The sequence below is a fragment of the Mus pahari genome, chromosome 20, assembly GCF_900095145.1.
Source record: "Mus pahari chromosome 20, PAHARI_EIJ_v1.1, whole genome shotgun sequence".
NCBI classification, from domain to species: Eukaryota; Metazoa; Chordata; class Mammalia; order Rodentia; family Muridae; genus Mus; species Mus pahari.
Genome location: NC_034609.1, coordinates 7,476,572 through 7,501,333, shown reverse-complemented (window position 1 = coordinate 7,501,333; position 24,762 = coordinate 7,476,572). Strand labels below are relative to the sequence as shown.

Here is a 24,762-nt window from a genome sequence, read left to right as displayed (position 1 = left end):
AGAAGTCATGGGAGTGCTGCCTTGGAAGCCTTCCCTCCCGGGAGTCTTGAGAGTCATGTGGTTCTCAAAGGTGTGGCAGCAACTGAGAGACTACTTTGTCAGTCACTGGAGATTAACTGAAAACGAGGTAAAGCTTAGCAGGTCTGCTTTCATTAGCATGTCGGACACTATGACCACCTTAAGCCTTTGGGTCATTTCCTGGCTAGTCTGCACATAGGTACATTAATTATTTAAGTCTGAAGCTGGTAGCCCTTCCTCTTTAAGGACAAAGACACCAAGATAAAGAGCCACTAGGATTTGGAGCTGGAAAGATGGCTCAATGATTAAAGTAAGACCTGAGTTTGGATCCTCGACACTTAGGTAAAAAGCTGGGTGTGACTGAGCATCTCCCTCACAATTTCGACCTCAGACCACCATAATAACAGGAGGGGCCTAGGGAGCCCTCCCTACTCTTGAATACCATCAATAAAGTTCGCTGCACCCCCCCCCCCAAAAAAAAAAAAAGCTGGGTGTGGTGAGCACACCTTTAATTGTAGGTTCAGGGGGCAGGATTCCTGGCAAGCAGTCTGTCTGAAATTCAAGGTCCAGGTCAGTCTCTGGCTTCTCCATGTGTTCTTATGGGCAAATGCAAAGACACACTACATATATGCACCGTGCCCTCCAAGAGCCATTAAGATTTACAGAGACATCATACATCATCAACAGCTTCTGAGCCTTTACAACATCCTGTCCTAGACTGGGCTCTGGGATTGCAGCCTGTCTATCTCTAGCAATTTCCCTTACCTGGCTGGGAACAGTCAGCCTTGGACAGTGAGCTTGCTCCTGAAAACAAAGAGCTCATCTCCAAATGGGAACTGAATTGCCCTGAGTGGTGAGGACTTTAACTTCCCCAGAGAAACAGTTCTGAGGGAATGACTGACCAAAGCCCACTTTGACCAAGATGTGTAACTGCCTGTCTGCTTCTTGCCCCTTCAATCTTGGAGTCCATACTCTGGAAGACAGGTGAAAGGGTTTGACTGCCCCGCCCCCACCTCCACCCTGATAGCCTCTGTTTGTTTGGTTTTTGTAATGTACCCACGTTAAGTAGATCCCTTTCCTGGTCTTTCTGGTGACCTTCTGCTGGATTTCTGGAATGAGTGACTGGATTTGATAAGTTAAGTCTACCCAATGTCAGGTTCCCTATGACCTTGGGACTCTGGTAGCAAAGGCAGGAAGGACATATTTCATCCAATTGTGGGCCTCACTCTGAACATTACAATACATAATACCTCTTTGGAGGAGGAGGAGGAGGAGGAGGAGGACACCATTTTAGTAATGTTTCAGGAAAGATATGATGGCCAGCCCAAACTGGCAGGGGCAGAACAGATAGCCCAGACTCCAGGGCACAGGAAACTCAATTTCTGAGACATATATTATACACCATATGGTGATTAGGTAGCCAGGTAGTGCGAGTTTTTTGTTTGTTTGCTTTTGTACATGGAATAATACAATAATGGGGTAAAAAAAGTACAATAAAAGTGTATCCATTTGCATATTATATATATATATATATATATATATATATATATATATATATATATATATATATATGCCAATGTTTATTTGTGTGTGAACATCTGTGTGGGTGTGCACTGTATGATACCACAATTTTTGATGGTTTCTCATTGCTCTACATCCTGCCAACTGGACTAGATAGGCCAGCCAGTGAGGCCCAGGGACCCACCCATTTCTACTGCCCTAGCATTGGGTCTGTAACCATATACCAACATGCTTGGCATCTGTAAGCATGTGCCAGCATGCTGGGCTTCTTTACTATTTTAATGTGGGTTCTGGAACTGGAACTCAGGTCTTGCTGGTTCCAAGGCAAACCTTTCATAGACTGTGATTCATTTAGTCTTTTTATTGCTCTTCAAGAGACATGAAAAATCACAGAGAGAAAAAAAAATAGAGCTGCTTTCACTATTCTAAGAAAGCACATGTTTAAAACTAGTATTTGGGATTTCCAAGATGCAAATTAGAGAGATGGCAAGTACACCTGGGACCTCAAGTTACTCGTGCTCCACTACCGAGCCATTCCCTCAGGCCCTGTCTTAGTCAGGGTTTCTATTCCTGCAGAAATATCATAACCAAGAAGCAGTTGGGGAGGAAAGGGTTTATTCAGCTTACACTTCCACATTGCTGTTCATCACCAAGGAAGTCAGGACTGGAACTCAAACAGGTCAGGAAGCAGGAGCTGATGCAGAGGCCATGGAGGGATGTTCTTTCCTGGCTTGCTTCCCCTGGCTTGCTCAGTCTGCTCTCTTATAGAACCCAAGACTATCAGCCCAGGGATGGTCCCACCCACAAGGGGCCCTTTCCCCTTGATCACTAATTGAGAAAATGCCCCACAGCTAGATCTCATGGAGGTATTTCCCCAACTGAAGCTCCTTTCTCTGTGATAACTCCAGCTGTGTCGAGTTGACACAAAACTAGCCAGTACAGGCCCCAAAGCATAAATTATTTTGTTTATTGAGACAGCATGTCAACATGAAGCCCTGGCTGTCCTGGAACTTAGTGTGTAGACTCAGACTCTGAGTGCTGAGATTAGAGGCATGTCCCACCACGGCCAGCTTAGACATGAGACTATTGGGAGATCCACGAGGATCTGATGTATGTCCTCAAGGAATCCATGGATGAGTTCATAGTTGCCCTAAATATTAGAGAATACTTTTGTTGTAGTCTATAATCAAACCCATGAAGATAAGATCATGTATAATTAATATGCTGTGTTACATAAAAATGGAAAAAGTAACTTCTGTGTTTCTAGTCTAATATGACTATTAATTTCAATGTGACCAACTGGATGGAGGGGCATATCTTGTCTGTTCTCTATGTCCCTTCCTCTTACTGCATTCTCTCTCTCTCTCTCTCTCTCTCTCTCTCTCTCTCTCTCTCTCTCTCTCTCTCTCTCTCTCTCTCTCTCTCTCTCTCTCTCTCTCTCTCTCTCTCTCTCTCTCTCTCTCTCTCTCTCTCTCTCTCTCTCCTTTTATAGACAAGGTTTTTCTGTGTAGCCCTGGCTGTCCTGGAACTTGCTCTGTTACTAGACTGGCCTTGAACTCACAGAAATCCGCCTGCCTCTGCCTCCCCAGTGCTGGGATTAAAGGCACGTACCACCACTGCCTGGCCTCTTTCTCTCACTCTCTTGTCACTTCATGGTTACCTGAGCTGAGCAGCTTTCTCTAGCACATGTTCCTGTTCCCATAATGTTTTACTCATGACAGATCAACAGCAAGCCAACCACGGCCTGAAACCTGTAAAACTCTGAGGTAAAACATCTTCCTCCTGTCTTCATCATCATCTTAGGTATTCTGTCACAGCAAGGACACAGAGTGGCCAAGACAAGCCTCTTGTGCCTTGGAGTTCATCTCTTTTGCCTTCAGTTGGTTTGCTTCTTTGGTTTCACATCTTGGTGGTCCTGAAGACTGGGTCCAAGTCACTACTTATGCTAAGCAGATGCTCTACCATCCAGCTACATCTTTGGCTTTTAGTTTTCAATGGAACCAAGTACAAAGTAGGAAGCAGCTGCTCTCAATCCCTGTGTTTCACGGAGCTGGAATAGAGAATACACATGACGGGACCTGTGGTCTATCAAGAAACACAAGTTTTCTTTTGTGAGTCTCAGTTACAGAAATGATGATGGGAGACTTGGGGACCACTGTAGATAGACTGAAGAACCACGGAGTTGTTCCATCCTTCTGTGTCAGGGGCACCCCCACTGTGTTGGCATGGCTGGTATGTTTATGGATGTCTTCCAGCACAAGTAATTTCAAATTCTGCTTTTTAGTAAGGACGGTCAAGCATAGGGCATGCTGGTAATTAAATTTATCCATCAACTTGTTCTATATAGGTTAAAAAAATCAAGGTTATTAGGGATGTTTTGACTGTAGTTAAGATAAATTGCTTTATGGAAAATAAGGATGAACTATATATTAAAAGAAAAAAGTCCTATAAATGATTACATATCCCACCAAACTCAAGGTACTAAAATGGCGATCTTCTAAATATTTAGGAAACTAGGGGAAAATATGATACGTTCCTCCTTGTCTCCATAGTATTAGCGTTTCAGGGAAAGGGATAATGGACACGTAACACTCAGACGTGGAACTTAGGATGGCAAGATGCGGTGTTGGGCTCAGAACACTACCCACAAGCATGGCTTGTTCTTTCATGTGCTCAGTTCTTTGGCCAAAAGGACACTTGAAGGCCCCAGAAGCAGTTTCAGAAGTAAAGTTTCACGTGGAACTTTTTCTGTTCCCCTGAAATAAGCCATAGAAGTCATAATTCCTCTTTTCCGAGGTGAGTCATGGGAGCTAGAGTTGCCCCTTGCACAAAGACCCAAATAAACATGAGACCTGCGAAGGTCACATTTGCTCCTCTTCCCTGAAAGCCCTCACGTCTGAGAAGTCTGGCTTGCCGTGGGAGAAAGGAATGCAGCATAGGAGACAATCTAGGACGAATCTGAGGAGGCTGGCATTCCTGGCCTCACTCAGTCCACCACCGGGTGAAGCAAACAACTGTTTACTCGGTCACACTTTTATGCGGCTCTCCATTCTTCACTGACCCTAAGGACACTGATGGACATTATCCCCCAGGCCCTTTGGCCTTCAATGGAAGACCAATGCAAATTGATGATGTCTAGATGCAATGTTGATTTCTTTAACTTTTCTTACATTAGTGTTGTGCTGGTCATGACCTTTATGACGAGTGAAGAAAGACATTGCTCTGCATCACAGTAACAGCATCAATAGTGGAGAGACTGGGGAAGATACTAAAGTCACATTAGCATAGGCCAGGCTCAGGACTCAGACCTCTTGTTCCAAGTAGCCACTCTTCAGGTGAGTCCCACGCTTCTAAGGATTAAGTGGTACTCATAAACTGATGTTTCCCACACTCCTATATCCATCTCTGGCTTCTCTCTTGAGATGCAGGCTCGTAGTGAAAAACCTCCCAGGGCATTTCTGCTCCAATAGCTTGATAAGCTTCTAAATTCAATGTTGTCAAATACAGTGCTCAAACCAACCCCACTGGGCCTCTCCTGCCTTCCCCACTTGTAGTAGATGTTTGAAATTGAGCCAATTACACCTTTGATTCATGTTTCCCTCAAACATACTGTAGCTGTATGACTTCTGAGCCAAAGTGGAGCCCTCTTGAGAACACACCAAAAGTTAATAATTAGACTATGTGATATTGTGGCATATAATAAGAAACACACATTTTGTTCCTTACATTTTGTTCTTTATCTTAGTTCCCCTTGAGAGCTCCCTAAATCCCTGCAATTCAGTGATGGGAGTGGCAGTGTGAACCAGTCCTGTTATTCAAAACAAGCACCTTGCAGTCACCCTGGCTTTGTATTAATAAGGTTTTTTTCAGAAAGTCCCTAAGGATGGGGCTGGCCACCTCAGAACTTTGCTGTTAGAGGTGTGGGATGTATAGACCCACCCTCATGTGTACTCTGAGTGCAGCTGATACTCTTACAACACAAGCTCTGTGTGGGCAGGGACCTTGACTATGTGATGTGTTGGAAATAAACCAATGAACCTATTCATTCTCTCTCTCTCTCTCTCTCTCTCTCTCTCTCTCTCTCTCAATGGTTGAGTCTATCACCAATGAATAATGACGTAATCCATATCCCCCTCTTCCCACATAGGTAATGAAGCCTCCTTGCATCCCAAACAGGGCTCAGAGAACTCCCGGTTTGCTGAGCATGTGGAAGCTGTCCCTCTCAGACAGGATAAAAAGTTCTACACCCTGCCTTCTGTACTGAGCGCTCTGTCCCTCTCACCAGGCTGTCTCCCAGCTGTAAGTTTTAGAATGAACAGATAAACATTAAGCCAAGAGCTTGCCGATGTACACTCTGTCATTCAGAGGAAAAGGTATGTAACTTAGACTTGACACACATCTAGAATAGGGCAGTTTTGTGGGACTCTTTTACCTTGGTGTGTGTGTGGGGGGGTGTCTGACTTTGTTGCTGGAATGGAGTTAGAGTGTAGGGGGATGGGGAATTGGTTACTGTGAGAGAGACCCCTATGTTTGGGGCAGAGTATTCTCAGTTGAGTGAAAGTATAAGAGGAAATAAATGGGGTCTCTTTTCCCCTTCCTTTTGGGATGGTACAATAGGTGTAAAGGCAGATAAATTTTATGTTCTGCATTGGGTCCACAAGAACTCCACACAGTGCTAAATTCTGACCTCGTAGCCTTTTTATGACACTGAAGTTCAAACCCACCACTGTCCACAGTAACTGCAGCCCTCTTCGGAGGACTCATGTCTGTTATAAAGTGTGTTCTTAGAGCTGCCATGCTAACACAAGCTGTGAGACAGAGCCTTTGTTGTTATTAGTTTACTAAAGAATTATTTTAATTTTTATGTATATGAGCACCCTATAGCTATCTTCAGACACACCAGAAAAGGACATCAGACCCCATTACAGATGGTTGTAAGCCACCATGTGGTTTTTGGGAATTGAACTCAGGACCTTTGGAAGAGCTGAGTCATTTCTCCAGCCCTCACTGTTATTATTATTATTTTTACTCTGCCTATACATTATTGTTTGAAAATTTTAAAGTGCTTTGTAAAATATTAGTTTCCAAAAAATAAAAATAAAACAAAAACCAAACAAACAAAAATCTAAAAACCAAATATATTTTTCCTCTACAGTGATATTTTTAAAAATGTGTTATTGTTTTCAGGGAGGGTCTTGGCGCCTGTTTTGCTTTGAGGCCACGGCTGTGCATTAGCTGGATCTTATATTTATAAACCTTCCTTTTCTTGTAATTCTAGAGAGAGGTGGGAGAGACAAACCTCATATCCAGGCTTACATGTATAAGAAACAAGCCTTTCATGCTTCAGTGTTATTTTCCAAGAATTCTTTTCTCTGTCCAGTAAAGGTGACTGTAGTGACATCCTTTTGACAATGCCACATATTTCTTGTTTGGTTCTCATAGCAGGACCCCAGGCCTGGCATGCCATCATGCTGCCCTTACATTTAAGGAAACCTGGACCTAGGCAGGAGAAACAGCCCATGCAAGTTCATGCTGCTGGGTATCATCTGATGTTTGACCCTTTCTGATTCCCGAGCTGCTGCCTTCAGCATCCAATCTATTTCAAGAAGCACAGTGCAGTAGCCAAGCCTCTTCCCCACTCTCCTTTGTTGTTCTTAACCTCTGCATCTTCATCCAAAAGGCCTTGCTGTGAATACCCAGGGAACCTCGTTCCACAGATAAGGCTGCTCTGGGATGACCATCTCTGTGTACAGTACGGCATGGGAAGCATCATTATTGTGCATGAGGCTAAGGATTTTTATTTTTAAATTATAAACTCCAAGAAGCCCAGTGGCCACCTACAACAGGCTAATTCCAGCCCAGTCCTTTTTCAAATACCCAATGGCAGAATGTTTCCCGATGTGACATGAACTCTTTTCCTGTTTTATCTCAGGCTGAGATCCTATAAAGAACCAAAGGCTCACTTCTTCTGAAGGCTAGTGATGCCTTAATAAAAATAAATGATTTAAGTCAACGTGCAGCTTTTTATAGATACAGCATGCACAGCTGTGACATTCTGTTCAACGGAGTGGAACACTGCCTATCAAAAGATATATTTTTTTCCCCTAAGTTCTTATTCCATCCTTAAAAAGGGCTAAAAATGTAGCACTTACACTGATCAGGAAACAAGGCTAACTTTTAACAAGATCTCCTGGTGATAGCATACTGTAACTCAAGGAAAGTTAACAAATATTTCACAGAGCATGCATGGGCCTAGATGGACATGGGCACTCTATCTGCAGAAGCCAGAGTGATGGAAAAGACTATACAACCAACTCAAGGCTTAACTAGTTCACAGCTTAAAGTTTCATTCTTGCCTTAAGTACTAATTGGCTGTTTAGATTATTCATGGGTACTAAACTTCATGTCTTTATTTATGGCTGTCTAATTAGCGGGTGGCTATCTTTTACACAACCAATGTACAAACATTTACTTTATATGGAACCTTATAGGAGCCAGTGGGACCCACCCATGTTCAGTACCTTGTGTCTAACTGGTATTATAAGCACTACTGCTGCAGAATATTTAGTGAGAACACAGAATTGAACTTGCCCGTAGTCATCCAGCAACCAGCATGACTGTAAGGATGGATGCCACTCCCTGGGAACCACTATCAACAATTAAATATCCATTCTTGACCAAAATCTCAGTAAAGTTGGGCTAAGTTGACATTTACAAAATTATATGTTTTGTAACAGGAGAAAATATCTTGACCTATAAAACTGAGTGAAAAATAATATGGTGGAGAATTACTTTTAAGATCTCATTAAATTGGGAACATTCCCTTAAACACTATTGGAAGAGAGGATATCTCGTCATGCCAGTCTCGTTTATTCAGAGGGATTATTAGACATGCCAGTGAAATCAAAGAGGGTGTTTAAAATTGGAAACAATTACACCAGCACATAATGATCAAACACCGATGAACAGCACATGAAGCCTATGTCAGGCTGACAGTGACAATTTAACAGCACTCCTAGAGTCTAAAGAGTCAGGAGAAAGGAGAAACACAACTGTATTTGGAGAGGAGATTCACCATCACAGTTATGAGTTTCTCCTAAGTGACTCTAGAAGTGCGAAGGTGGCTATAACTCAAACACAGAAAAGATACCTCTGGTGACAGAGGCGACCAGCAGGGACAGATGTGAGGTGTGTAGTAGCCATGTGGTTCTTGAAATGACATGACACTGGAGTTGGAAGGCTCCGGGAGAGAATGCTGAAACAGGGTCAGTGTCAAGGGTCTTTGTCATTGTTAAAGGAGGCTTCTGCCTATGAGAGGAAAGGGTAATTATCCACAAATGCCATTAAGAGCGTGGCAGCCATCATAGAAAATGTTGCGCCTCTGCTTCGTTCTCTGTAATGAAAAGCTCAGTAAGACTTCATTAGAAAAGGGAAGGCAAATGTGGTGGAGGAAGAGAGAATGTTTTTCTAAAGTTCTGGCTTGGAGAAGAGCTAATGGTAATCTGCAGTGATGTATTCAAAACTGGATTGACTCTGTTACTTAACAACAACAACAACAACTCTTCATGCGTCAAAGCACCACAGATAAAGTGAGAGATGATGGGTATCTGGGAGGAATGCAGTCCCATATTATAAAAGTCTGGTTAATTTCCTTGACCAATAAACATCTGATACACACCAATGAGAAAGTTTCCAATAGCTCAGCTGAAGAAACATCGGATCACAGAAGCAGGCACTTAACAGAAACTCCGTATTCTACACTGCACTTGAAAATGTTTTAGCTTTACTTTTTTACAAGTGTGATGCCATGGGAATGAAGCATGGTGGTGGGCAGTTTGCTTAGGATGTGCAAGGTCAGGGTGCCAATCCCCGGAATCATAGGAATGAAGCAAAACAAAAAGAGTTATTCTATTCACTGAATCACAATAAAAAGCTGTAACGTTCCTTTGGTAAGGATATCGAAAGCTGGTTTCTTTACTTTTAATTTGTGTATGTGTGTCCATATCTCTGTCTCTCAAGTCTGCGTGTGCACATATGTGTGTATTTGTTCTGAGAGGTGCATGCAGAGGCCCCACTTTGTGGGAGCCAGTTCTCTCTATGTGCTCTGTGAATTTTAAGGATTAAATTCAGGTTATTAGGTTTGGAGTCAAGTACCTTTGCCTTGACCTAATGTTCCCAGCAAACTACTTTTAAATATTGTTGGTTGAATTATAAATTGGTTCAATAGTTTTTGGAAGACAGAATTGCAGTCATCGTAGTTTAAATGCATATAGTCTTAGCAATTAAACTTCCAGAACTTACTTCATAGATAAATTAAAATGTATGTTAAGTATCACATGTGTATATCTTATTTGAAAGAGAAAACATGTTCATTAATAATTTTAGTTTATGATTATAAATATGGATTAATGAATATGTCATACGAAGGCAATGAAGTGCTAGGTGCTCATGAGAAATGAGAAGGCTGTTTGATTTTTGTGTTGCAATGAGTTAATCTCCATGATCATTAATCTTCAAGATGAAGAGGGAAAAGGGTAGAGTTGAGTGTGCTCTCACTCTGTTCAAAACGTGCTTATATATGTAAGCATATACATGCATATATATATGCATGTAGACATGTGTAAAATATCCCGAGAAGATACTTTGTGGAGTAGAAGTACCCAGTTAGCACTCACATGGAAGGAAATTGTTTTCTCTGCATCCCATTGTGCAGTATCCACATTGTATATGATGTTGTCTTAGGGTTTCTATTCCTCCACAAACATCATGACCAAGAAGCAGTTGGGGAGGAAAGGGTTTATTCAGCTTACACTTTCCGCATTGCTGTTCATCACTAAAGGAAGTTGGGACTGGAACTCAAGCAGGTCAAAAAGCAGGAGCTGATGCAGAGGACACAGAGGGATGTTCTTTACTGGCTTGCCTCCCCTGACTTGCTCAGCCTGCTCTCTTATAGAACCCAAGACTACCAGCCCAGGGATGGTCCCACCCACAAGGGGCCTCTCCCCCTTGATCACTAATTGAGAAAATACCCCACAGCTGGATCTCATGGAGGCATTTCCCCAACTGAAGCTCTTATTCTGTGATAACTCCAGCTTGTGTCAAGTTGACATAAAACTAGCCAGTACAGATGTATATATGTTCAAAAATTAACTGCTTTAAAAACAGCTTTTTAAAAAAATAAAAATCTTGTTCTGCCCCACTCGTGTTCCCAAGAAATCCTGGTTCTTTTGAAGTCAGGATGTCACCGTTAGTAACATCTAGGCTCCTGTTTGTCCCCCTTTCTCCATCCATCCCATTTCTGCTTAAAGAAGCAATTGTTTAAAATGATCAGTGGGTGGGAGTGGGCATAACTCATCAACACCTTACAATTCAAATGCATAAGCACAGCAGATGTTAGCACGTGTGGGGCAGTCAGAAGACACTTGTAATCTCATCCCATGACTTGTGAGCTACAAAGTTTATACCCTGACATGTGTGGTTTGCACTGAGTTTACAGAGCCATGTTTTTCTTAATGAGCTACTCACCTGGTTCCTGTCCCTGGCATTTGCATACCGAAACCTCTGGATATAATAAAAGACCAGCCATGCCAGAGAAATGATCATCAGGACAATGAAGGAGATGGAGACAAACACAACCGACGTGCGGCTCACATATTTTTGCAAGTTCCGGGTGCCGATGGTGATGTACATCATCACGGTGATGTTCCTTTCCAGCAGGCTCACTATCTCCTTCCCTTTGGGCTCAGGAATCATTATAGCCACGATGTCTTCCACACCTGTGGCGAGAGGGGCAAGGAAGCGGGCAATGAGGGTTGGGTGAGGGGAGGTCATCAGAGTGAAAGGTTTGGGAGGGCACTTCTAAGTGGTGGCATTACTTCCTGTTAGCCAGGGCTATGCCATTTTGTAAAGTGCCATCATTCTGATTGACAATTCCCCAAACTACAGTAATTTGGTCTTGAGGATTAAAGATCACTTTGTGCCTTTCCCATTACCATCACTGATCCAGAAACAGGCTGATGGAAAACATGTTTTAAGGACCGCCATCAAACACAGGATATAGAATCTCCTCTTTCCTCTAAGGAGCCCCAAGCACTTCTCAGAACCCCTGCCGTGGAAGCTGTCTCATTCACGCTGTTAATACCTCTCTCTGCTAAGAAAACTTTCTTACTCCAAAGTGCAACCTGACTCAGTGTTCCCCCTGAATCCCAAATCTAACAAAACCTTTCACATCCAGAAATCTTATCCAAAGCTCAAACACACCTAGTAGCCCCCACTGTTACACACACACCATCATACACACACACTACAGACACACGTACACCATACATATCACATACACAAACACACACACAATCACACACACATATACACACTCCTCACACATATACACATGTACCACACATGTACCACAACACACCACACCACATGTATACACACTACGCACCACACACACCAAACACATACATATACAGCACACACACAACATACACATATACCACACACCACCTACATAATCACACAAAACACATAATCACACAACATACCACATACACAGACACACATAATACACCCACCCCACATACCACACACACACACACACACACATTGCCTAAGTTGAAATTCTACTGTCTAAGGTGCTGTCCTGAATCTGGTCAGAGTGGATCCTTCCATAGATCCCCTGAAAAGAGTGAAAGGAGTTTCCACTCGATGACAAGCAGTCAAATGCCCTGCTCCCAACCACAGTGCTCATTCGCTTTCCCCTTGTTGTGTACTCCATAAACACTCAATTACAGATCCTGAGTACAATATTTTAAAGCAACTTTCACACACACACACACACACACACACACACACACACACACACACACACACGTGTGAGAACCCAAGCAAACCAAGCCAGGGATTCCTAAAGAGTTCCAACAGAGTTGCCTAATTGATACAATGGTCTCAGAGCTATTTTCTGCTTATTTTACTCAACCAAATGAAAGCAGCTATGTGACCCCAGCGGAAGAGTTAGGGGAAGGACCGGAGGGGAGGAGCTGAAGGGGTTTGCAACCCCATAGGAGGAACAACAATCTCAACTAACCAGACCCCTCCCCCTGAGCTGCCAGGGACTAAACCACCAACCAAGGAGTACAAGTGGAGGAACCCATGGTTCCAGCTGCATATGTAGCAGAGGATGGCCTTATCTGGCATCAATGGGAGGAGAGGCCCTTGGTCTTGTGAAGGCTTGATGCCCCGGCATAGGGGAATGCTAGGGTGGAGAGGTGGGTAGGGAAGCACTCTCATAGAAGCAGGGAGGGGGTGCGATAGGGGGCTTGTGGAGGGAAAACTGGGAAGGGGGATAACATTTGAAATGTAAATGAATAAAATAATGAAGAATTCCTGAAGCTGGAGCCGGGCATGGTGGCGCACGCCTTTAATCCCAGCACTCGGGAGGCAGAGGCAGGAGGATTTCTGAGTTCGAGGCCAGCGTGGTCTACAAAGTGAGTTCCAGGACAGCCAGGGCTACACAGAGAAACCCTGTCTCGAAAAACCAAAAAAAAAAAAAAAAAAAAAAAAGAATTCCTGAAGCTGACGGTTTGAATTTGAACTTGTCAGAAAATACCCACGGTCTGGTAGCCCCTTCTCATGTGTGTTTGTTCTGGCTAATGGCTACATGTGGTCTGGGGTTTTGTGAGGGATTAAGGCTGCTCCCAGGTTTTGACTCTATGGAAAGATGATCTTCTTTGTACTCCAGACTAAGCTTGCCAGGGGGCGGGGTTCATCCCAGAGCTGCAGTTATTTTGGAGATAATCTGAGTGCTGGAGAGAGGCTCATGAGTTTCTAGTTTATATTCTTCAGGCCTGCTTACTTTAAAGCTCTAGATTAGAGTTCTGGAAAGACAGGATGTGGAGGTAAATTAAGAGGCTTGCCACGCCCAGCTAAGAACAAATTTATATTTTAATAGCCAAATTAATATATCCCTTAATTGCTTCCAGTTTTGATACTTTGGTTTAAAAGGTTTGTTCCCATTCAAGATCACAGAACTGCTCATTTAAAACAGCTTTTCTAAACCATATAGTTTTACTTCCCATATTTATATCTTTAGCAACCAAATGTGGTTTGGTAACAAACAGTATTTATTCAGCTCTCTTAATGGATAAATAGAAAGGATGGAGATTAGAGTGTGATTTAGTTCCCTCCTAAATTCTCGGCTTTAGTTTGTGCCCTGTGTTTCCTGTGAGGCTGACCTACTTTTTGCTGAACCTGCCCCAGGCTTTTAGTCTTAAAGCTTTTAACCTGTTTCCTACCTGGAGGCCTGAACGCCCTGGCACTATTCACCCTGCCTCCAGACTACAATTTTCCTATTAGGAATTCATGCTTGAGAGGCCATAGAGGGTAGTCATTAAGACTTGCTCTCTGGAAACAGACAGCGCACGCTTTAATCCAGTGCGGCACTTTAGAAATAGGCAGTGAAAGTCTTGGATGCTGCAAAGCTCTAAATTATTCATCATCTTTTTTCCAGGGATCTGAGAAAAACATTTTCTCTTTCTGCAGGGTATAATTAACTATTTTAAACTGTTTGTTTTAAACCTAAGTGCATAGTGAGTGCTTATTGTCTCTGAAATTGTGGGAACTTCGGGACATACAACATCGTCTGAAAAGGAGAAAAGCAAACATGGTGATGCACCTGGCCTATTCGTCTGGACAGGAATCTTACTCATCTTTGAGATTTTCAATAACTTTCAGGGATGATAATGAGGAAAAGGGTGAGCTTCTCAAAGTATTTCTCTTTGTACTTTAGACTATATACCATGTACAGTAAAGTTATACTGGGGGTTTGGATTTATCACAACTGGAATAGTTATTGAAAACTGGATGCCTCGGGGCTTGAGAGAATGCTCAGTGATTAAGAGCATTAGCTGTTTTTCTAGAAGATCTGAGTTCAATTCCTGGCACCCACAGAAGGGTCTTACAGTTGCTTATAATTCCAGTTCCAAGGGATCGGATGTGTTTTTCTAGCCTTTGTGGACTTTTGAATGAATGCACACATTGCACATAAATTCATGTAAGCATACATATAAGTAATAAAAAATAAATTGGGTGTCTAAGGTATCTCAAAACAAAACAAAACAAAGCAAGCAAGCAAGCAAGCAAGCAAGCAAGCAAGCAAACAAACCAAAAACCCCCAACTGGTGTATAGTTAGCTGCACTTGGATGGAGTATTCTGATAAGTGCACAAAATCCAGGCCGCGAAGCTGTTTGAGGAGCTAATTTGTTTGAGGGAGACACGCCCTGATGTGAGCAATCGCATTCTTCCCGGATCATTACTTCATCCCAGATGTATACCTGCAGCAAGTTTAACTGTGGATGTACAAGAGCCAGGAAAGGAGAGAAGCAGGAGCTGGTGGGGTGTGGCAAGGTTTGCTGAGCAACAACAGGCACAGTCCTGGGGTTAAATGCTGCTCTGCAGATACACTCTGTATCTGTGAGGCGCATGGACTCATAGGCCGTGGAAGTGACACACACAGAGCAGATTTTGTATTAGTAAAACCCACACGGACCAAGCTGGGTAATTCTATGTTTACTGTGACACCTCGGTGCTTTCTCACCAAATGTCTCCTCAGTAAAATTGCCTCAGCCTAACAACTATGTTCCTCCCAAATGCACCGGGGGTGGTGTGAGCATTCCTATATCTCCCCATTTCCCCCACCCATGCTTTACTCTGTCTTATTCGTAGCTTTCTAGAATTTAGGCAATTATAATAAAAGCACTTATCATTCATTTGTAAATATTTTGTACTTATACACTTAAAATAGTTCATTTAAAAAATGTAGTAGGCTTCTGATTGCTGTCAGTTCTCAAGGAGGATGTGTATGAAATGATTTTAAAACAGAGAAGTACCATATAAACTCAGTTATTACTACTTTCTGCACCAACAAACATTTTTAATATACACAGATATGGAACTTCAAAATCAAGCTCTCCCAAATAGAATCCAGCAGTACATTAAGACAGTCTTCATGCCCACATGGAATGTATTCAGAAATGAGGATGATTTAATGTTGAAAAAACCATTGTGATAATTTTTTAGAACATTAATAAGTTAAAGGGATGAAGCATGTCTATCTTGCAGAGCTTATCTGTCTGTAGTATTTTAACTGGGCATATGCTGGCAGTAAAAATGTTAATTCCAAGACTCCCTTGCAGCTAGATGCAGCCACATGTTAAGTATTTGACTACTGAGGTATGAATGGAAATGATACTTCCACTTCAGGGTTTTACTCTGTCAAGGGAAGGAAGAATAGCAACTATGATTATATCTACTATTTGGTAAGATTCAAGTGAACATGCAAAAATGAAGTTTCATGCACACCCTTGTCTATGAGAAGCTAAGGGGAAAATAGTCTATGTGTTGCAATAGTGGACACCATGAAACCACTAAGAATAAACTAAATGAAGAGAACCAGGCAATAAAGTTTCTCTGGAAGACATAAAAAAAAAAATCCAAGAGAACAGATGTTATTTGAAACCAAGCATTGCTTAGTTAGTATGTGTGGTTTATATCAAGCATGTGGTGATTCTTAGTTAGCCATTGGCAGTTATGATTCTGTTGCTTTCATAGAATGGCCATGGAGCACAGTCTCTTGCAATTGATCATCCTTTTGGGGAAAGGGTTGTGCTTACTGGTGTTGTCTTATATATTTATATTACATTATGAAAATAGGGAACTGAATGTCATAGTTAACTCTACTTGGACATCACAAAAATTTACACGTACAAGTTTTTAAAAATACATTCACAATTCTATGACAGTGATCTCATGCAGAGGGTCATATAACACAACAAACTGAAGGTATTGAAACATGCAGTCACTAATAAGAATGCCAACAATTCCCTGTCATCTTTCTCTTCCCTAACTCCTAAGAATTATACATTAAAATGATAAAGACATATATATGTCTATAATTTATACGTAAATATATGTCTTTTTAATTTTGTCACTTCTGGAATACCATGTAGATGGAACCACATATATCTAACTCTTTTAGAATAGTTTTCTTTCACTTAGCACAATGCCTTTACCACTCATCCAGACATCCATCACTCCCTTATGCCTTTTCATTCTTGAGTAGAATTTCATAGCACAGGCTGTGATAAGTCACAACTCATTCAACCACTTGCCGATTGATAGACAGAGGTTTACTGTCAGTTTTGGGCTCTTATGAGTAAAGCTGCTATAAACATTCGTGTAGATATTTTATGGGAATGTAAATTTTCATTTCTCTGGGATAGAAGCCAAGGAGTACCACTCTTAGGGTATATGGTTGAGCACTGGAGTTTTTATAAACTTTTGCAGACTGGCTCACACACTTTTCATTCCACCAGCAGTGTCTTAATTTTCTACATTCTCACCATGCTGTGTAGACTTTGATATTGTTGCTATTTTTTTTTTTCAGCCATTCTCAATGATTCACAGCTGAACTTTAAGTCTTTACACGTGCCCTTTTCCATCCTGGCTAACTTGTGAATTTCTGGATTCCCTTTCTGTCACTAAGACAAAAGACCTGCATAACGCAATTTTAAGAGAAATGGTTTACTCAGGAGCATACCATGGTAGGTTTCAGTTCATGGTCTACTGACTCTTATTATCTTTGTGACTGTCATATATATCACTCATGGCAGAGGCACATGACAGAGAACAGGAACTTAAAAGGGATCAAGATGCAGAGAAGAGGGGCAAAGTTTCAGTTCCCTACAGAGCATGTCTCCAGTGGCCAAAGCTTTCTCCATGAGTCTTCAGCTCTGAAAGGTCTTACCACTTCACTGCCACACATACAACATGAAGCCTTGGGGGACACTTAGGACTCAAACTGCAATTGTTTCTCTGAGATTTGAGTTCGCCAAGGCCTTCTTCAGCTGTATCCATTTCACATCTTAACATCTTTATTGTGTTCTTTCCTCAAATTCTTGTATTTCTCATACTGAATATTTCTCATTATTTCCCTTCCACAGCTTCTAGCACTTTCTGTGCAACATTGGCTTAATGCTTGTGGCTCATCTTTCATACCATTTCTCCTGAGGGGTAGACACGCAGCCTGTCCTACCCTACCATTAATAATGCTAGCAGCTGTCTCCTGAACTTGCTTTTGAGTTCGTGTTGACCCACCTACTTCATCTGGGGGAAAATTCTCACCAGAGGCAGTGGCTTAATAGCTGCAGGAAATTTAAGAGGGAAGAAAAGTTTGGCTGACACTATTCATGTGCAGATGAGAAACGCCTCTTTCTTCACTTAGTTCTGCATGTGCTCGTGGTTGTGTTCTGTCAGATGGTCCTTGTTAGCTTTTACTTGAAGTATTGCTGAACTCCAGGCTTCCTACACCCTCCACGCATTTTTTTTTTTTTAAAGGCAGACCATATAGCTGTAAATGCTTATAACTATCTGATTCCATCTAATCCAGCCTAATTTCATTTTCTTGTTCCCGATTCCTTCCTATGTCACTTAGAAACTCTGGTCAGCAATGGCCCAATCTCTTCCTAGAACGGTCCCTTCACCTCTTTCCAGGAAGCATTTCTCTGCATGGGCACAGCTTGCTCTGAATTGTGGTTAAGGGAAGACTAAAAGAGAACTCATATGTATGTTTATTAAATCCCGCTTCTCACCCTGCAGGGCCAGGAGATGGTTCGTGGGCATGCTTCATTTCCCTCGAGAACGTCGTCGTGACAGTCACTTCCCAAACTATCTTGAAATTTCTTCTACTGGATTTATATTCCCACCCTCTTCTCCTTGCTTCCCGCTGCCAAGGTCTTGTTTATTGTTTCTATTTTTATTAGAAACTCTTTGCCAAACACTCTTCACTCCTTTGCTCTTCTGTTTAACCACAGAATGCCCTCCCCCACCCCCCAGGCCACCAACCCCACCTTTTCTAGGCCTCTACATCACCATGTGAAAGAAGCAGAGACAAAGGCTTCAGAAGTCTTCAGCTTCCATTGAAATGCAAGATCACCAAGCTCAAATGAGCACTGTATATTGTCCTGTTCTACTCAACCTTTCTCCTTTCTCCCAAATGATGACTTCATACCTCCGGTCTCCCTGACAACCTCCCACACCCCTTCCCACCCACCTTCTCAATTACTGACCTCAACCACAAGACTTCTTGAGGAAAAGTAGCTGGCAGCAGGAAATGCTCTGTCCTATTATGAAATGAGGTAATTCACATTGAGCACCTGGCATAGGACCCACCATAGAAAAGCCACGAAGTACATGTTAACTTTTATTGATACTATTACCTCGACAGTGCAAACATACAAACCAGTCAGCCCTCCAACACCTTCCTTTTGTTATAGTACACATGCATCCCTTGTGCTGAAGTGGCCAAGTCCTACCAGCGTGATGAGCCCCACCTGTCACCACATGTGGCTGAGGCATAGACTGGGGTCACAGAAAGTTTGAGTTATGGGGAAGGTATAACTTGGTTCCCACAGCTTACCTGCACAAGTGTCCCTGTGGTCTTAAATGAGGACTCCTGTGAGGCTAAGGTGTGGTTCTTAGAACTGCAAGGGACAAAGGAAACTAGAACTTCCCTAAAGGAGGAAAGCCACAAAAGAGGCTAGGAATAGCTGACATCCACATCTAGCCGGGACTGGGCGGAATCTGCAGAAGGCTCTGGACTTCTCTCTTGTCTCCTCCATTTAACACGATCACTTGGTGGCAAATTCTCAAATGCTGAAAACCATACAGCCCTTCTGCGTTCTACAATGTAGGCTCTGAAGCTCAAAATATTTTCATGACATTTCTAAGTGTTCTCTAACTCAATTTTCTTTCAATTAAATTATACAGCATTTGCAGCAGAGTTTGCCTCTAGTGTCTTCATATATTTAGAAAAGAATGTGTACATCCAGTTACATTGTGAACACCTACCTGCCTGGCCTACACGCTCAAAGCCGTTCTAGGCGGTAAGAGTGGCCCTCCCACACCGATTCCAGGTGTCCTCCTCACCTTTCTACCCTGGGGAGATGTTTCTGCTCTCTAGAACCAGACATCTTTCATGCAGCCTGTGCATCTTCACACATTTGGGGGTGGTGGATATTGTATGGAACACACTCTTAGTTGTGATAGTAAATGTATTTTCTATTATGAAAATTTAAATTTAAGTAGGACTAATTGAGGATTAAAACTTTATTAATTAGGAGTCAAACTGGTTAGTTTTTAGTACAAACCAGTTAATAGGATTTCTCCAGAAGATCTCTAAGTTCAAACCAGGAATATTTCCAGTTTATTAGATAAACATCAGTCAGCCTGGGCCTTCCCAGGTCTCTGCTACAAACTTGAAACAGTCAACTGTGGTATTCCACGGAAGTACATTTTAATCCTTGCCCTGGGATTTATCATCACAACCAATAGCATCCAACTTACGTGAGGTCAGAGAATCTCTAAGGGGGCTGCTAGTCATGGCCTGTTTTACTTTTCTTGGAATGGCTGTCATAACTTAACCAACTCATAGACTGTACTACAGTTTTCAAAAACTTCATGCATATTTCTATTGTCAAGTCTATGGGAATTTCTGTGAATTTATGTGAAACACAAGGGGAAGTGTCAAGTACAGACAGGAGCAGCACAAGCTCTGTCTGTAGCATCTTTTCTTGGGATGTGATCAAGAAATCAGACTCACAAATAACTTCTTTTTTTCTAGTTTTTGGAACAATGATGATACAATAGGGTTGAGGTAGAGGTAGAATAAACTACAGAGTGCTGATTGGTTTTGTACCATGCAGTTTCAATTAGACTCACTGTTATCATGGAAAAACAAATCTTATGAATCTTCTGCTCACCTATAAAACATTTAACATAAGGCTCAATATCTGTAAATCTCTCTTAGGGACATTAATGAAATCATCAGGCAGGAGACGACGAGGGACTAAAATCCTCCAGCACATTCTTTTATCTCTTTCTAAAAATCTTCAGTAAAACTAACTAGAGTCATTTGGTTTAACATCTAGCTGGGTAAATCCCCAAGATTTGCTAAACTTTCAGTAACCTTAAAACTAAAGGGTCACCGTAGCTCACGACTTTGCTAGTCAATGTGCCCAGTCCAGAATGTTGACTGGAGATAAAAATGGACAAATTCAGACGAAGAAACTCAAATCTATATGATCAGTAAATAAAAGCTATTAGTACATTATTTGCATTTTAATATAATAAGTGTTAAAGGCATAATGGATAGTGTAAACCCTGCATTTAGATCCAAAGGCACAGGGTAAGAAGCATATTCTATCAAATGCTACATTTCAAATGCTACTGGTGTGGAAACAAGCATAGATTTACGGACAACTTATAACTCCTGGATCCTATAAGGACCCTCCAGTCAGTAACTGACAAGGAAACTCAGACTAGGCAAGTCACTCTGTGGAAAAGATCCCCTAAGCTCCTGTGTTCCATGGTCCATGATGTTGTCAGGCAGTTGTGGCATCTTTAAGAGATGGGGCATGGTTGAAAGACTTCTATCACAGAGGGACACACCCATGAGGGAGTCTGCACTCCAGGCTTTCTTTCTGTTTCCTCTCTGCTCCCCCACCAATGTAATTTCCACATGATGTACTGCCCTGATATAAACTCTAAAGCAATGAGTTTATCTGGCTATGGGCAGAGACCTCCAAAATTGTGAGCCAGGCAAATTTTTATTTGTATAAACTGATAATCTCAGATATTACAGTGTAGTCATGAAAAGCTAACACATGCCATTTCTGGAGCATTAAAGGGTTGACTCCCACCCACATTGATCAATGAAAGGAAATTCTAAGGCAGGTAAATCTAAAATTCATCTTCAAGGTCAAAGATTAACACAACAGGGCTAGTAATTAACAGCCAAGTTCATGTTACTCTCTTGAGGTTTTTTGAAAAAAAAAAAAAGCTATAAACTTTAGTCAGAAATCATTACACGATCAAAGGGGAGACATGGGCTTACTTTTTGCATTATTTATAACTACTAGGAAAACATTATCTCTCCCCCATTAGATTACCTCTAACAAACCACAGCAAGGACCTAGCATTGCGAATCAAAGTACTTGTTATCTTGACTGTAACAATTCTCCAGACACAATGTACTCTAACTACAGTGTTGCATAAGCCAGGAAAATTGGTGAACTGTCTCTTGAACATTTTGTTTATTTGCCAGTGATCTGGAATTCTCTATTTACTGTCTGATTGTAAAATGTCTGATCACCTGATTCATCTGTTTCTTTTCAGTATTCAACAAATTGCCTTTGAAACATAAAAGCAAGAATTCCCTTATTCAAGATCCACATTGGGAAATCCCTCTTTGGATGTCTCCTTTGTTACTTTGATTTCTGGAAAGTGAGACTCCCTAAAGTGTTCCCTGTGGTAAGATGACATGAACTATGAGCTCAGCGACATTAAGGTCAGATAAAAGACTAGCCATTGGAATGAGAAAGCACAGTGAAGCCTCAATGAATGGAAGATAGGATTCCTCAGTTCCTAAATAGTGAAAGAGCTATATAGGCTTTGACCTGATGGGTAAGTTGTAAGGACTGGGTATGGCGAGCCTTGCTCTGCGACGGTTTTTGACTCCTATATCCATGATTGGTCTCCACATCTCCTTGGTCTTTACTCTCTCCACCAGTACTCAGGAGAGGGTACTTACTGATGATTCACTTAGGTCCTCAGTTATAATATGGGAGACAGGTAGGCAATAAGCCCACACTGTGAAGCAGATCTAGACTCTATAACATGCCAAATTTCCATGTTCCTTTGGTATATTGTATACCATAAGTCAGAGTGTCTAGCTCAACTGGTCTATCACCCTTCTCTAAACCCCATGAATGCCTTCCAATATATACTATTCTCATTTTCAACTGCCATTGCCTTGATTTCATTGACCAAATAGCTTTTCTTGACTGGCGACGGGTGGGCACTGAATTATTGCCTCCAGGGTACATCCATAATGACTGAGGAAATGCTGTACAAACCCCACAGCCTCCTACCAGGGCTGGAATAGCTCTGTGCACACTTTCTACATCCCTTTGCCAACTTTCTAAGTGGCATTTAGCTTCATTCCTCATAGGAGGCTGCTGGATAGCCTGGCGCTTATGGGCATCCTTCTTTCCATGTCTACGTACCCACCAGGAGTTTCCTGGAACTACCTTTCAAGCAAACATTTGGGATCCAAATTCTCATCTTGGTTCTCTCTCTGCAGTCACCGAGACTTTCTAAAACTGACGTCCCCATGTCTTCTTTCTTCATGGCTTTCTGATGTCACAAATATGGGCTATAGTGGCTTGTGCTCAGCAGCACTTCTGTGCTTCTTACGTATGGTCCTTTAACTTTTAATTGGCTTAAAAATAGGAAGAGAACCATCTACAATGTGTAATGCATAATCAGTACCTGTGTGTATGTGTCCCCAAGTAACTCAGCCCCACATACTATAAGAAAAAAAAACTACATAAACACAAATTTTGTCCATATTTTTGATTTAAAAGAAGACTCATTCCTTAGAAGTCTTATGTTCTAGCTTCTGTGTCCTTGCTCTGAAGATAAATGTGGTCTTGTAGAGTTTGTGGCTGGAGACTCCAGAGTCTAGAAGAGAGAATCCAGAGACTTGATGAGAGAATAGTTTTGAACACTGAACAGTGCTCTGCATTGATGTTCCTGACTAGATGGTTGAGGGGGACATGTTGTGCCAGTTCTCACTAGCTGCCTGATGTTGGCATCTGCAGTGCAGCTCTGTGGACCAGGGAAACAAATCTTTCCATCTTTGTTTTTGGTAATTTGATCTTAAGTTAAAATATTTACTAGGGTCAGTTATCAGAAAGCTTTTCAAATGTGTCTGAAACAACCTTAGTATTTGAAATCAGTTCTCCTTAACCCCAATTTTCATGAAATCTAAATCGAAATATTTTTTTTTTTCTGAAGGAAGAGGTAAACATCTAAGTCTCAGTGGACTACTCTAAAATGCAAGACAACATTTGAAGGCCAACCATTTCAAAGACCCCATTGATATTTAGATATTTGAAATGAATTTCTTTTTCTGAAAAAAATAATTGAAATGAATTCCTGATATAGTGGATTACATACATCATATTCAGTTTAATATTTCTCATTTCTCTATTTTTCTATTACAAAGCCTGTGACTGCTAGAAAAGTCTAATATTGAACATGCAGCTTACATCATATTGCCTTTGGAAAGTATCGATCAGTCCTACACTAAAGGACATGCATTTGCTAATCTAGTGGCACAGCCACTACTGTATGAAAGGGTCAAGACAAGAGACTAACACCCGTCTCTTTTAAGAGTTGATATTTTAAGACAACAGCACTGGCTTGGCCTCTTAAGTGTTTGGATTGAAGACATATGCTAAACTTTATTATTAAAAATTACTGCAAATAAAATGCAGATAGAAACTAAGCAGATGCAAAGACACAGAAAGTTTTAAATGCCATAATAACAGTAATGGAAGTACCACAAATATCCAAGCATTCCAGATACTTAATGTATGAATTGATATTTGTGTGAATTACTTTTCTGTTGCTGTGATAAAATACCGTGAACAAAAACATCTCAAGGAAGAATTTATTTTTGCTTATGGTTTCAAAGAGCCAGATAGCCACACTGGTGGGTAAAGTGGAAACTTAAGGGAAAGTCGGTTGGAACATTTAGCTCAAGAGTATACAGGTGTGAGAGAGGCTAAGACAGACTCGTGAAGAAATGTGTGGCTGAAGCAGACACAGATTAAAGGATGTTCTGCTAAAGCAAGCGTGTGAAAGGACATGTGATAAAGGAGTCTTCAGTGACAAAAACATGTATTGGTCTGACTTGCATTGTGTAGTTGAGCTGCATTTGTTGGGACTCCATAGAGAAACACACCAAAAAACTTCTGGTGGTGTGCTGTACTCTCTTACTGCTTCATCAGACTCAGGCTGATTGGCAGAGTGATGTCAGCTGAGTCAGACTCACGCGTTGAGGCAAGACACGTGATATTTGGAGGATATAAATAGGACTTGAGGGACAGTGACAGTCTGAGCAGGGCTTGCTTATAGAGCTAGCTGTGCATTGCTTGTGGGTCTCGAGAGCTGAGAACTTTTCCTGGCGTTCCTGTTAGCCTTAGTCCCTCCTGCTGACGCTTGCCGAGGCTGAGGCCTGTCTGTCTGTCTCTGCTAGGTTGTGCCACAGCTGAGGATTCCTGTCTGCTATCCCAACTCTACTGAAATGGACTGCTGGTGCT

The 24,762-nt window shown here is 41.8% G+C and overlaps 1 protein-coding gene across 2 annotated transcripts in view; it reads right to left on the bottom strand.

The window, feature by feature from the left end:
• Rnf150 (ring finger protein 150) overlaps nt 1–24,762 on the bottom strand; it is a 205,634-nt gene that overhangs the window by 65,018 nt on the left and 115,854 nt on the right. For both annotated transcript variants that reach the window (XM_029532449.1, XM_021220258.2), the window contains exon 2: nt 11,065–11,315. In XM_029532449.1, coding sequence (XP_029388309.1) covers nt 11,065–11,315 — 251 coding nt within the window. The remainder of the gene's footprint in view (nt 1–11,064; nt 11,316–24,762) is intronic.